The sequence below is a fragment of the Lithobates pipiens genome, unplaced genomic scaffold (assembly GCF_037356315.1).
Source record: "Lithobates pipiens isolate NorthernLeopardFrog02 unplaced genomic scaffold, aLitPip1_a1.2 Scaffold_84, whole genome shotgun sequence".
Lineage (NCBI taxonomy): Eukaryota > Metazoa > Chordata > Amphibia > Anura > Ranidae > Lithobates > Lithobates pipiens.
This window is the reverse complement of record NW_027507908.1, coordinates 747178-762373: the sequence shown is the minus strand read 5'-3', so window position 1 is coordinate 762373 and position 15196 is coordinate 747178. Positions and strand designations below refer to the sequence as shown.

The 15196-nt window shown below is 48.5% G+C and overlaps 1 protein-coding gene across 1 annotated transcript; it reads left to right on the top strand.

The window, feature by feature from the left end:
- The first annotated feature begins 2288 nt into the window (after window positions 1-2288).
- Window positions 2289-12564, top strand: LOC143973601 (galectin-1-like). The gene is made up of 4 exons (XM_077474453.1): window positions 2289-2320; window positions 9972-10051; window positions 10918-11077; window positions 12237-12564. Exons 1-4 carry the CDS (start codon window positions 2309-2311, stop codon window positions 12378-12380), a joined length of 396 nt encoding a protein of 131 aa, XP_077330579.1. The 5' UTR covers window positions 2289-2308; the 3' UTR covers window positions 12381-12564.
- The last annotated feature ends 2632 nt before the right edge of the window (window positions 12565-15196 follow it).

The window sequence follows — 15196 nt, the reverse complement described above, 5'->3', positions numbered from 1 at the left end:
TTTCACTCACCTTCAGGCACCCCAGATGTTTTGGAACTACATTTCCCATGATGCTCAACTACACTGCAGAGTGCAAGAGCATCATGGGAAATGTAGTTCCAAAACATCTGGGGTGCCAAGGTTCGTCATCATTTGGGAGGGTCTGTTATACACATGACTAGGGCACCACCAATGTCCACAACACCATGGTAATCACTACCTATCCCCAAATTAAACACTTGTACCCAAATAATGAGGCCACGTTTGGAGAAAATGTGAATGCATTGGCTAACACACCGTTATCTGAGATACAACACAGAACTCCATACATTAGATGGTCCCTACTAAAAACTATTCAAGGAAATCTGAATGTCTCTGAAGACCTCAATCATCATAACCTTATGACTAGCGAGATTAAATGCAGGCTGGGTGTTCTGTTCTAATCTACTTTTTTTAAAAAATATATATATATATATACATCGAGTACAGAACCAAGGATCATCTTGTGCTACTAAATGGTATGGAATTTGATAAACCCTACCACAGCAACAATAGATCCCCCAACACATGACAGACCTCCCCCCAGCAACAATAGACCCCCACAAAAAAAAAAAATTGATTCCCAGTGACAATAGATCCCCACAGTAGTCTTCAATAGAATACATTCAGTGCTGGAGGTTCCGGAGATGCGTTCTCCCCCCACATTCCCACTGAAAAAAAGGGCCTGGTTACCTTCATCAAAACAAAAAAATCTCTGCCCTCCTCTACAGCTCCCCTTTTAGAAAAAGCCATCCTCTAGAGATGGGGCATGGGAGCGAGATGCCCCAGAGCTACTAAGACGTAGGGATGAGCTCAGGCGTGTTCATGTGCAGAGCCCGCCAGGAAGTCGGCGCAGCGCTGCGCTAATCACAGGCAGTGAGACATTGCCCGATCTCTGCAGCCGCACATTGGGGCAGCGTCTCACTGCCTGTGATTAGCGCAGCACTGTGCCGACTTCCTGGCGGGCTCTGCACATGGACCATGCGAACACGCCGGAGCTCATCCCTATTAAGACGTCACCTCCTGACCTGCATTATTCATCTAAAGGGCCCTTTCCAGGGCTGAAGCCCCAGACCAGGTGGTGCAGACCATGGGAGGTCTGGGCAGAGTCCTCTTATGTGAGAAGTGGTGGAAACCAGGGAATGTGTGTGCCATCTGGGAGCATGCCCTACTGGACAGAGGGATATTGGGAAGTGACTGACATACTATAGAACAGAGTTTCTCAACCCCACTCCTCCAGGTGCCCCAACAGGTCATGTTTTCAGGATTTCCCTCAGACGGAACAGCTGTGGTAATTACTAAGGCAGTGAAACTGATCAAATCACCTGTGCAAAATAATGGAGAGCCTGAAAACATGACCTGTTGAGGCGCCCTGAGGATTGGAGTTGAGAAACATACATTGCAAGCCACCCATAGCCTGGTGCACAGACATTGCAAGCCACCCATAGCCTGGTGCAAAGACATTGCAAGCCACCCATAGCCTGGTGCACAGACATTGCATGCCACCCATAGCCTGGTGCACATACATTGCAAGCCACCCATAGCCTGGTGCACAGACATTGCAAGCCACCCATAGCCTGGTGCACAGACATTGCATGCCACCCATAGCCAGATGCACAGACATTGCAAGCCACCCATAGCCAGGTGCACAGACATTGCATGCCACCCATAGCCAGATGCACAGACATTGCAAGCCACCCGTACCCAAGAGTACAATTGCCCCACCCTGCCCATTCCCAGGTGCAGAGATGTCCCACACCACTCATAGCCATGTACACAGACATCACATACTGCCCATAGCCTGCGAGGTGGGGGGCAGGGAATGGAAATTGTTACTTTGGGGTCGGTTTACTAAAACTGGAGAGTAGAGAATCCGGTGCAGCTCTGCATAGCAACCAATCGGCTTCCAGGATTTTTTTTGGCAAAGCTTAATTGATGAAGCTGAAGTGAGAAGCTGATTGGCTCCCATGCACAGCTGCACCAGGTTTTGCACTCTCCAGTCTTAGTAAATCTCCCCCCTTTGTGTTGTAGAAATGACTTTGAGGACGGTCATCTTTTGCCCCCTTGCTGTTTGTGGTGAGTGGTGACACCCCAGCAGAGTGACGATGGGCGCCCCATGCTCAGTCACACCCCATCCACATTTCATTCATTCTCTGTAATGAATTCTCAGTCCAGGGAGAGCTGGGCGGGGTGACTCCTCCCTCCTGACTGGCTCCGCCCCCAGCAGACCTCCTATATATGAAGAGGTAGAAGTGCAGCTCATCACAAGTTTGTCGGATAAGGAAGCAGCATGGCAGATAATGTGAGTATGAGTACCGATGGAAGCTGCAAAAGCTGAGAAAATGGGTGGTGTGGTGTGGTGTGGTGTGGGGAGGGTTGGGTTGCTGAGTATGGATGGTGGTGGGTATAGGGTTGATGGGTTAGGACAATGGATGATGTAGGGCTGTTGGTAGGGTTGCCACATCATCCCTTTAATCCAGGACACACATTAAGTACACTCACTTGGTACCTTTTTATCTGCATTAAATCAGCCTCAGAACCTGTGTAATTCATATGTGTCCTGTGTTAAAGGGATGATGTGGCAACCCTAGTTGTTGGGTGTGGGTATGGTGCTGTTGGTGTTTTGGGCTGTCATGCAAATAGTGCTGTTGGGGATGGTAAGTGGAAGGAATAGGGTTTGAGAATGAAGGGTGGTAGGTATAGATTGGTATAGGGTTGCTGGGTCTGGGCAATGGTGGTATGGTGCTGCTTCATGTGGTTGTTATGGTGTTGCTGGGTGTATAAATGATGACCTGTCTTTAATCTAAACGGTGTTATAAACACCCCCCCCCCCCAGTATACTGGGTGTAATAATCATCCGCCCTCCCCTCGCCCCCTCTAATATACAGGGTATAATAATCATCCGCCCTCCCCTCGCCCCCTCTAGTATACAGGGTGTAATAATCATCCGCCCTCCCCTCGCCCCCTCTAGTATACAGGGTGTAATAATCATCCTCCCTCCCCTCGCCCCCTCTAGTATACAGGGTGTAATAATCATCCGCCCTCCCCTCGCCCCCTCTAGTATACAGGGTGTAATAATCATCCGCCCTCCCCTCGCCCCCTCTAGTATACAGGGTGTAATAATCATCTGCCCTCCCCTCGCCCCCTCTAGTATACAGGGTGTAATAATCATCTGCCCTCCCCTCGCCCCCTCTAGTATACAGGGTGTAATAATCATCCTCCCTCCCCCCCCTCTAGTATACAGGGTGTAATAATCATCCTCCCTCCCCCCCCCCCTCTAGTATACAGGGTGTAATAATCATCCTCCCTCCCCCCCCCCCCTCTAGTATACAGGGTGTAATAATCATCCTCTTCTCCCCCCCCCTCTAGTATACAGGGTGTAATAATCATCCTCTTCTCTCTCCCCCCCCCCCTCTAGTATACAGGGTGTAATAATCATCCTCTTCTCTCTCCCCCCCCCTCTAGTATACAGGGTGTAATAATCATCCTCTTCTCTCCCCCCCCCTCTAGTATACAGGGTGTAATAATCATCCTCTTCTCTCCCCCCCCTCTAGTATACAGGGTGTAATAATCATCCTCTTCTCCCCCCCCCCCTCTAGTATACAGGGTGTAATAATCATCCTCTTCTCCCCCCCTCTAGTATACAGGGTGTAATAATCATCCTCTTGTCCCCCTCCCCCCTCTAGTATACAGGGTGTAATAATCATCCTCTTCTCCCCCTCCCCCCTCTAGTATACAGGGTGTAATAATCATCCCCCCCTCTAGTATACAGGGTGTAATAGTCATCCTCTCTTCCCCCCCCCCTCCCCCTCTAGTATACAGGGTGTAATAAGCATCCCCCTGTATAGGGCCATCTTCACAGCATCATGGGCCCCTGGGCAGAGTAATTCTCTGGGGCCCCTACAAGCTTGTCCCAATTTTTTATTTTTATTTTTTCACTCGAGAATAAAAGTATAAAGCCTCACTGTGCCCATCACTGCAGCCTCGCCATGGCGGAGGAAGAGAGATGGTGGACCGGATCATGACTGGAGGAAGAGGAGATCCAGAGATGAGTGTGAATAGCAGGCTCTTACAGCTTGTATGAAATTGCCTCGGCTCTGCTCGCCGTCACACACAGCCCCGCCCCTCCTGACCCCGTGCCTGTGATAGACAGAATGCAGGTCCAATAATGGGATGTTCTGTCTATCACAGGCGCGGGGTCAGGAGGGGGCGGGGCTGTGTGATGCAGAGCAGAGGCAATTTCATGTAAGCTGTAACAGCCTGCTATTCGCACTCTCATCTCTGGATCTCCTCTTCCTCTATCTGATCTCTTCCACCGGGGTGATCACCAGGAGACCGGCCCTCAATTAACCATTTGAGGGCTGCAGTATACAATTCCACCCTGCAGTGTCGATATTGTCGTTCTAGATACGACTGGCCCTGTTTGGGGGGGGGGGGGTGCCCATGTGCATCTGGGGCCCCTGGGCTGATCTCAGTAAGACGGCCCTGCCCCTCTAGTATACGGGTTTTGTAGTCAATTTTCTCATATCGTCTTCCAGGACAGCCTTTGAGATATAGGGCTCCTCCCTCCGGGACAGGAAACACGTCAAGCCAATTAAATAAAAGGTGTGGTCCTCCAGGCCCTCCTCAGTCTTTGTGTTTCCTGCCGGACAGGAAGGAGCACGTTTGGAACTGGTAAGGGGAGCTCCTTCTCAGGGGTTTTGTCTGGGGAGAGCACCTTGATGGACCTGACCCTTAGCACCCCTCGGTCCGTACGAAGGGAGGAGAGGGTAGCTTTCAGTCCCCGCTGCCATTTAAAACGTTCGGAGAGAACGGGACCCCGATGCGCGGCAATCTCCCCCTCGGAGCGCTAACCGCTCGTACCTGTCGGATGGCGGCGGGAGACGTTCGTTCCACCGACCGGCGTCCGGGTACTGTGAGCGGTGCGTTCGTAAGGAACGCTCGGCGTCGGGGTGGAGTCTTTGCGCTCTGGCGTACGGAAGTGGGAGAGACGCACTTCCGCCGGATTCGCGTCATCAGGGGGCGCCGCAGGACCTGTTCCAGTCCTTTGGGCGTGGCGGTGTGACTACAGGGTTGCCTGGAGCGGTGTGAAGGCTCAGAGAGACTGAGTGAGACACAGGAACCATGGAGAGTGCAGTTGTGCAGGTGGACTCTGGTTCAACAGGCTCCAGTACCTCTCAGGTAAGCTTGGTGAGGGCAGACCAGGGCTTACACTGGGGGGTGGGGGGTCACTCTGACCCGTAGTACCTTCCCGGGGTGGAGAACCTGCTGGTGAAGGGGGGCACTTCGTAGACAGACCCTAGAAGCACAGTGGTGTGTGGTCAGGGGTGGTATTTTAATGGGACCCTGTTTTTCTTTGTTTTTAGGTTAAACAGGACAGAGCCCAGATACCTTTGCCCAGAAGGAAATGTGCCGTGTGTGGGGCTAAGTTAGGCACCGGTTGGGAGAATCCGCTTTGCCCGGATTGTGTCAGTAGCCTGGTGAAAGAGGACTCGGTGGCAGCTTGTCACAATGTTTTAACATCCGTAAAGGATGAGATTGCATCCACCTTCCAATCTTTCAAAAACATGATGGATAGGATGCAGGGTCCCTCTGTCCCTTTACCCAGGGCCGTGAGTATGCCTTCCTTATCCGAACCAAGTCAGGAGGAGGAGGTGGATAGGGAGAGGTTACCCAGGTCATTAGCCTCCTCTAGGACAGAGTCTACTTCTGAATCTGAGGGGGAGGAAGAGGCCATTAGATCAGCCAGATACAAGCTGTCTTTGGATGATGTGGGTGACCTCCTCAAGGCTATATATGACACTTTGGAGATCAGGGAAGAACAGGTCCAGCTTTCAAAACACGACATGATGTATCAAGGGTCGAGTGTAATGAAAGACAGGGTATTCCCCGTCCATAAGTCGCTAGTGGAGGCGATTCTGCTGGAGTGGGAACAACCGGAAAAAAGGCCATTTTTTTCAGGTAGCCTTAGAAGGAGGTTCCCTTTTGAGTCGGATGCGGTGCATCCCTGGAACAAGGTTCCCAAATTAGATGCTCCCTTGGCTAAAGTCTCTAAGAAGACAGATCTGGCCTTTGATGATATGGATTAACTCAGGGACCCTATGGATAAGAGGGGAGATGTGCTGCTTAAGAGAGCCTGGGATGCCTCTTCCATCGGGCTTAAACCGGCCCTAGCAGCTACCTGTGTGGCCAGAAACTTGGAGTGTTGACTTACACAGTTACAATCGCATATTTCTGCGGGTACTTCTAGGCAACAGCTGTTGAAGTCCTTTCCGCTACTGTTCAAGGCTGTGGGCTTTTTAGCTGATGCCTCTGCAGAATCAGTCAAACTGGCTGCTAGATCTGCAGCACTAGTGAACGCTGCCAGAAGGGCCGTTTGGCTTAAAACCTGGTCAGGAGACACAGCTTCAAAATTGAAGTTATGTGGATTACCCTTTTCAGGGGATCATTTGTTCGGGCCCGGCCTGCAAGAGGCGTTAGAACGCACGCAGGATAGGAAGAAAGCTTTCCCAGAAAGGAAAAAGAGACCTGAAGGGAAGCGCCTTTTTCGAAGCCCCAGGCAGCAGAACCTGCAGGAAAGGGAGGTTTGCCCCAAAAAGCATTGGACAGGTCACAAGGGAAGAGGCAGAGGAGGAATCTTATTCAATCCTCCTCAACCCTCCCCTAAAACCCAGTGACTCCTGCGTCCCGGTGGGAGGAAGACTGGGGAAGTTCCTCCCACAGTGGGAAGCTTCAACCGAAAGTCCGTTCATTCGAGATGTAATAAGGAACGGCTACAGGTTGGAGTTTGGTTCAGTTCCCCTCCCAAATTTTCAAGTAACAAGGTTACCAAGGGACCAAGAGAAAGCAGAGGCTTTGGCTCTTCTTCTGGGGGATCTGGTGGACCAAGAAGTAATGGTGCAGATGCCTCAGGAGGAGCGAGGCTTGGGGGTTTACTCCCACGTATTCGTGGTAAAGAAACCTTCGGGGAAGTTCAGGTTAATACTGAATCTCCGCCCCCTGAACAGATTTATAAAATACAAGCGGTTCCGGATGGAGTCAATCTTCTCGGTAACCAAGTTCCTGTTTCAGGGCTGTCACATGGCCACAGTGGATCTCAGGGATGCATATTTGCATATCCCGATTTATCTGGAATCTCAGAGGTTTCTCAGGTTGGCGGTGAGGTTGAACACTGGTGTGTTACACCTCCAGTTTCGAGCTCTCCCCTTCGGGCTCTCAGCCTCACCAAGAATCTTTACAAAGGTTCTGGCAGAGGCACTGGCCCCATTAAGGCTCAAGGCTATAACAGTGATCCCATATCTGGACGATCTACTGTTCATAGCCCAGTCGGCCCAACAACTGCAGAGGGACATACAGGAGGCCTTGGTTTTCCTGCGCTCACTGGGGTGGCTGATAAACCAGGAAAAATCCCAGCTGACCCCCTCACAGGAGGTCCTGTATTTAGGATACAGGATTTCTTCGGTGGAAATGAGGGTATTTCTTCTGGAGGAGAAGATCTGCAAGCTAGAGCAGGCGGTAGCCCAGCTTCAATCTGGTCGGGAAGCCCAGATCAGGGAGGTTATGAGAGTCCTGGGGTTGATGACATCATGCTTTCCAGCGGTGGCCTGGGCAAGGCATCATCAGCGTCCTTTACAGAGACTCATGCTCCGTTATTGGGATGGCAGGCAGGAGAGCCTGGATCAGGTTATGCCCCTATCCTCGGCAGTCAGGAGGTCTCTTTGGTGGTGGCGGGCCCAGGTCAACCTAGACAGGGGTCTTCCCTGGTCCCCACAGGCTACGGTGGTGGTCACGACCGATGCCAGTGCGCTGGGTTGGGGTGCCCACCTAGAGGGAACCTTAGCCCAGGGTTCCTGGTCGGACCTAGAGACGGGTCGCTCCTCAAACCAGAAGGAACTTCTGGCAGTTTGGAAGGCTATAGAAACCTTCCAGTCCCAGTTACATGGCAGGGATCTGCAGGTTCGCTCAGACAATGTGGCAGCAGTAGCCTACCTGAACAAGCAAGGGGGAACCAGAAGCCCTGCACTCCAGGTAATTGCGGACAGAATCTTCTGCTGGGCAGAGAAGAACTTGTCCTCAATATCAGCCATTCACCTAAAGGGAACTCAGAATTTACTGGCCAACTTTCTCAGTCGCCAGAAGATAGGTCAGGACGAGTGATCCCTCAACAAGGAAGTGTTCGAGGAGATTGTGTCATGCTGGGGAAGGCCAGAAATAGACCTGTTTGCAACAGAAGGCAACAGGAAGGTGACGCAATTTTTTTCGGTTCACCCACAGGATCGGGCCAGGGGGATAGACGCCCTTGCCAATCCATGGCTGTTCGGCCTGTGTTATGCCTTTCCTCCCGTAAGGATGGTGGCGGAGGTCCTGCAGAAGTTCCGTTCGGAGACTACGGACCTCATTTTAGTAGCTCCTTTTTGGCCAAAGAGACCCTGGTTTGCCAGCATAAAGAAATTGGCCGTCCATCCTCCGCTGTTTCTGCCAGTCAGGGAGGACTTGCTTTCCCAGGGGCCGATCCTGTGCCCTCAGATAGAGAGGCTCAAGCTTGCGGCCTGGTATCTGAGGAACAAATCTTAAGGTCACAGGGTTTCTCAGAAAGAGTGATTAAGACCTTGTTAGAATGCCGTAAACCAGTTACTAGGGCAATTTATGCCAAGGTAGGAAAGAGGTTTAATTCCTGGTTGCAAGAACAGGGAATTGCAAGCCCCGGGGTCCCGGCAGTCCTGGACTTTCTACAAGCAGGGGTAGAGCTGGGCCTATCTATCAGCACTCTAAAGGTACAGGTGGCGGCCTTAAGCGTTTTCCTTCAGTCCTCCCTTCAGCAGAATCCATTTGTCAGGAACTTCTTCAAGGCTCTATCTAGATCCAGGCCTGTGAGAATGAAGTCCTGTCCTACTTGGGATTTGGCCTTGGTTCTTAGGGCTTTGACCCAAGATCCATTTGAACCTTTAGAGGGAGCATCACTTAAGTGGATGGTACTAAAGACTGTGTTTTTGATAGCGATCACATCAGCTAGAAGGGTCAGTGATCTGCAGGCGCTCTCGGTCAGAGAGCCATTTCTGTTAATCTTAGAAGACAGGGTAGTACTTAAGACTGACCCTAGTTTTCTTCCTAAAGTGGTGTCCACTTTTCATAGGACACAGGATATTATTTTGCCAACTTTTTTCTCAACCTCAGACGAGGACGAGGCGAGATCTTTAAGTTTGTTAGACGTCAGGAGAAGTCTATTAATTTTTTTAGAAGCCACTAGGGTCTTCAGGAAGTCAGACTCACTTTTTGTTAATTTTTCGGGCGCCCGCAAGGGCTGCAAGGCGTCCAAAGCGTCTATCGCCAGGTGGATACGAATGGCGATAGTTAAAGCCTATGAGTTAGAGGGGAAGCAGGCACCCTTAGTTAAGGCACACTCTACAAGGGCGGTTTCTGCATCATGGGCAGAGAGGGCTGGAGCCTCTCCGGAGGAGATCTGCAAAGCAGCAACGTGGTCCAGCTACTCAACGTTCGCAAGACATTACCGTCTGGATTTATGGTATGATAAAGAGCAGACTTTTGGACGTAAGGTCCTCCAGGCAGTGATCCCGCCCTGACAAGGTGAGCTCCTTGCTTATCATCTCAAAGGCTGTCCTGGAAGACGATATGAGAGTTAGACTTACCGGTAACTCTTTTTCTAGGAGTCTTCCAGGACAGCCTGGCTTCCCACCCAAAGTTGTTTAAATTGGACTAAGTGGTGAGGATGTGTATTAACGTGATTGTTAGTGTGTTATGTCTTTCAGAGCCTCCCGGCGGTTCTTGGAGTAAAACTGAGGAGGGCCTGGAGGACCACACCTTTTATTTAATTGGCTTGACGTGTTTCCTGTCCCGGAGGGAGGAGCCCTATATCTCAAAGGCTGTCCTGGAAGACTCCTAGAAAAAGAGTTACCGGTAAGTCTAACTCCGGTTTTCTCCTTTCTCCCATACAGACGGTTGTCTTGTATAACTTCAGCCTCAAACCCGGTCACTCCGTGGAGGTGGGGGGCTTCATTCCGGAGGGATGTAAAAGGTAGGTGAAGCTTTTATCCTTGGCTACTTATTGTATAATATATACGTCTGATCTCTGTATAATACTAGAATTTGCCAAATGTACAACTTACAGAAGTAGAAGTGTGCTCTGTGTACAGTCCATCCTACTAACCCCTCACTGGGAATTTGGTCCCTTAAATAATACCAGACATCAAATTGATTTGATTGGAGCAAATTTAGCTTCAACATTTGTGACAAAATGTCATCCTGGATAAAACTTGTCCAACTTGTCAGCCATCATCTGAAATATGACAACTAACAATCCTGTGACTCCCATCTACACTCTCTGTCTACCAGTCCTCCATCCCTCCACTGGTCTGATTTGGCAGACCTCTTCCCTGCCATGGTACATACACCCCATGGGGGTTGGCTGAATTTCCGCGACTTCTGGTCCTTCAGAGGATGGTGACACCTTATGGAAGTGATGTGAACAAAAAAATAAAACTTTATATTTATAATTTAGGATTTGGCTTTTAATTTCTGTAGCCCTTTTTCTCCCTGGGGATCTCAAAGCACTTTATCTACTGTTGGGGCAGATATCTCTTGAGAAATGGCACAAAGTAGTAGTGACACTCTGCTCTCCTTTCTCCCTCTCACTATTGGGATGGATGGGAGAAGAGAGCCGAGACTAGTCTTCAATGACTTCACTGTTTTTGACCATCCAGGATGAATTGTTCCATAGTGGCTACAACTCTAAATGTCAGTGAGGGAATATTAGCTGATATCATGTAAATTCATAATGTGGGGGATGGGGAAGTATCCATGGGAGGACCACTGGTGAATGACTTGAGTACGATATCCAACAAGGTCAGCTGAGCAGAATAATTGCTGTTTCCGTCATTCTAGGTTTTCCATAAACTTGGGAAAAGATGAAAAGAATATAGTGCTGCACTTTAACCCTCGCTTTGATGAGCGCAAGATAATCCTGAACTCTATGGTGGACGATGTCTATGGAGAGGAGCTGAAGGAAAGCGTCTTCCCCTTCCAGGAGGGGTCAGACATCACAGTAGGTCTATGTTGGATGGGGCAAAGTGGTATCCTTGTGCATATTGGGCACATATCTCTGAATGATGGGTTAGGTGAAGGGTATAAAGGATGATAATCAGGAAGAACACAGTGCTACAAAGAGCTCGGAGGGTGCTGCTCACCCCTATCAAATCGTAAAATGGAACAAGTTCTCCAAAGGAAATAGAGTAAGTTGTAAGTTATAATACTTAGTGGTGGAGTTCCCCCATAGGGTAATGTTTCAGTTTCCTTCACATATCTGGGATGTTACCCGGTCCGTATGTTTCGCCAAGATGCCAAGAAGAGGGAGTGGAGTCGGAAAACCAGAGGCGTGGCTCGCGGGAAGTCACACGGATACCGTACCCCCCATAAATATAGGAAGTAGGTGCTTGTATAGGCGGCCGGCCAGTGTGGTAAGCTACATCTGTGATAGAAATCTCAACATGAATAGAATCAAAATTCCTTTGGAAGCACACCATTGGGTAAATCATATTAACAAAAATTAGATAATCCCAATACAAAGAACACTTGATAGATTCATGAGTGTAATTTTGTTTTTATTAACAGACCATCTCTGAAGAAGACCCTAAGTGGTTGAAACGCGTTAGAACTATATTTCTACTGTTATTACTTCATACAGTGTATTTATAGCTAAGTCTGTTCAGTGTATGTCCATTGATAATATTGTATTCTCTATATAAGAGCTTGTTTTTAAGTGTTCAGGTGGAGCTCATGTTTTTATCCAATATTAAACATTTTTTCATATTAATTTGACATGCATCTATCTTTGTTTTTTGCTGCCTAAAAACCCCGCTGGTGGGGGAACTTGTTCCATTTTTCAAGGGTATAAAGGATTTGCTATGATGGTCACCCCTTCAGCTCATTCCATGAAGGAGGAGGACCTCCCGCATAGAAGATCCAATTGATTCCATCCATCACGCTACCATTGTGTGCTATTATATACCACCTAGCAAATGGTTGCTGCTGGTCTGATCGGGGGGAGGGGGGGGGGCAATAGAGGAAATAATGTGACATTGAAGTGTACATGGGGGATAAGAAAAAGTGTGTGTTGACTCTGAATAATTGTATTCTCATTTACCCTCAAGTCAGTCATTTGTAGATCACTTATTGACTTTTTTTTTTTTTTTTTTTTCTTGCAGGTTTACTTCCAGTTTGAGCAAGACATGATCACCATACATCTACCTACCGGAAATCCTCTCTCATTTCCAGTCCGCTTTCCCATAGAGGTGATCTCCTACTTGTCTTTGGTGGACCTCCAGCTCAAATCCATCACATTCAAATGAAGAATCCCACAGAGGAACCGCCTGTCCCCCCACATGTCCCTATCCAGGATCTGTGAAATGTCCATAGTGGCCAAAGATTCTTATCTTGTAACTCTGTTCCTGCTGCTCATGTAGCCATACATTGTGCTTTACCCAGTACTAGAAATGGATTTCATACACCTTTCAAATAAAATCAAACAAGCTCCATTGTGTGTGTTTTTTTTTCATTTTTTGGGGGGTGGCGGGGGTAGAAACATTTGTGCAGCTGTCTTTCAAATGCAGTGTGACATAAAATATTGCAACAACCACTTATTTGTTTTGGGGGTTCTATGTAATTTTCGATCTCTTGTCAAGATCCCAACGGTGAAAAAAATGTGATAACTCTTGCTGTTTTTAATTGTGCAGCTCTAACAAGATCTATGGCATCTCTTCAGCTTTGAAGCCTGGCTAATAGAACTGGTCAGGATTCCACCTACTTGGTTTTCAAAGCCCCCAGCTGTCGGCACAAAACATGTCCCAGTTTGAGGACCTGCCATCTTTACAGCTAAAGTGCCAACAGTTGCTCAGCAATGTCTTGCTAACTCAGTGAAGTTGGTCTTTTGACTGCAAAATTAGGCCCTCTCTCATTTGTTCCCAGCGTTTGGGAGTTCCCGTCTTATAACCACAATCTGTCCTCTTGCCCTGGCCAGAGCAGGGTTTTGCATTTTGGCTGTGCCAAAAACCTACCTTAATTAGGGAGGTTGGGACTAGAGGCTCTCCTCCAGTATAACCTATAAAGTGGAAGTCTTCCCACCCCCGCAGAGGGCAGCTCAGATTTAGGAGCCATCTCCCTGGCGCTGCCAACCTTCTCACTTTGGGCTTGGGAAGCATGACTGAGGGACCTGCCGAAGCGGTTCTCTATATTCTTCCCCCCCCCCCCTACCAAATTAACCAGATAAACTCCTTTCATCTGGAGTTGAAAGGCCATAGCAGCCTTTTATTACAAAACAATTAAATACCCAGCACCCCGTTCAAAGACCCAATAGACCCCTGTCTGCTACTATGACAAGAAAATAACAGCCTCAAATTGAATGGCTGTCTAAAACCTAAATCCTGAAAAACCTGCTACATATACCCCCAGCACCTGAAGAAAATAGGAAGCACCCTCAGACCAACACAAACAAGGGAGGGTGGGGGAAACATCTCTGACGAACTCAGAAAAAAAAAATCCTCCTCCCTCAAAATACCCCTCAGCTCTGCAACCCACCAATCTGGTAAGCGGAATACTACCTTCAAAATCGCACCACTAAATACCCCACCTCCTCTGCATGCCCCAGTCACGCTGCCCCCTCCTAGTGTCACTCACCTCCAGGCCACATACTGACAATTCATCATAGTTGCATAGGTCAGTGATGGTGAACTTTGGCACCCCAGATGTTTTGGAACTACATTTCCCATGATGCTCAACTACACTGCAGAGTGCAAGAGCATCATGGGAAATGTAGTTCCAAAACATCTGGGGTGCCAAGGTTCGTCATCATTTGGGAGGGTCTGTTATACACATGACTAGGGCACCACCAATGTCCACAACACCATGGTAATCACTACCTATCCCCAAATTAAACACTTGTACCCAAATAATGAGGCCACGTTGGAGAAAATGTGAATGCATTGGCCATTTATTAACAAATAACCAAAAAATTAACATTCCTTAAAACAAACAATAATATTCATAATCAAATAACAATAAGATAAAGGTTGCTGGCCTTAGGAGTCACAATGAACCAACATCAAGTTTGGATCTAGTGGACTAAAATTCCCAGCCGCACCACACCGGCTCAGTGACCACTCACCCCTCTGCACATACCTCAGAGTTACAACTTCCCAACTAACACACCATTATCTGAGATACAACACAGGACTCCATACATTAGATGGTCCCTACTAAAAACTATTCAAGGAAATCTGAATGTCTCTAAAGACCTCAATCACCATAACCTTATGACTAACGAGATTAAATGCAGGCTGGGTGTTCTGTTCTAATCTACTCCCTTTTTTTTTTTTTTATTATATCGAGTACAGAACCAAGGATCATTTTGTGCTACTAAATTGTATGGAATTTGATAGACCCCACCACAGCAACAATAGATCCCCCAACACATGACAGACCTCCCCCCAGCAACAATAGACCCCCACAAAAAAAAATTGATTCCCAGTGACAATAGATCCCCACAGCAGCCAGCTTCAATATTCATTCAACATTCAGTGCTGGAGGTTCCGGAGCTGCTGAAAAAAAAGCCCTGGTTACCTTCATCAAAACAAAAAAAATATCTCTGCCCTCCTCTACAGCTCCCCTTTTAGAGAAAGCCATCCTCTAGAGATGGGGCATGGGAGCGAGATGCCCCAGAGATACTAAGACGTAGGGATGAGCTCAGGCGTGTTCGCATGTCCATGTGCAGAGCCCGCCAGGAAGTCGGCGCAGTGCTGCGCTATTCACAGGCAGTGAGACATTGCCCGATCTCTGCAGCCGCTGTTGGGGCGCCTTGAGGATTGAAGTTCCAGGTGCACAGACATTGCAAGCCACCCATAGCCAGGTGCACAGACATTGCAAGCCACCCGTACCCAAGTGTACAATTGCCCCACCCTGCCCATTCCCAGGTGCAGAGATGTCCCACACCACTCATAGCCATGTACACAGACATCACATACTGCCCATAGCCTGCGAGGTGGGGGGCAGGGAATGGAAATTGTTACTTTGGGGTCGGTTTATTAAAACTGGAGAGAAGAGAATCCGGTGCAGTTCTGCATAGAAACCAATCAGTTTCAGGATTTTTTTTTTTGGCAAAGCTTAATTGATG

Coding starts and splice junctions, on each gene's coding strand:
- LOC143973601 (XM_077474453.1), top strand. Junction 10,052..10,917: donor ATTCCGGAGGGATGTAAAAG/GTAGGTGAAGCT, acceptor CCGTCATTCTAG/GTTTTCCATAAACTTGGGAA. Junction 11,078..12,236: donor AGGAGGGGTCAGACATCACA/GTAGGTCTATGT, acceptor TTTTTCTTGCAG/GTTTACTTCCAGTTTGAGCA.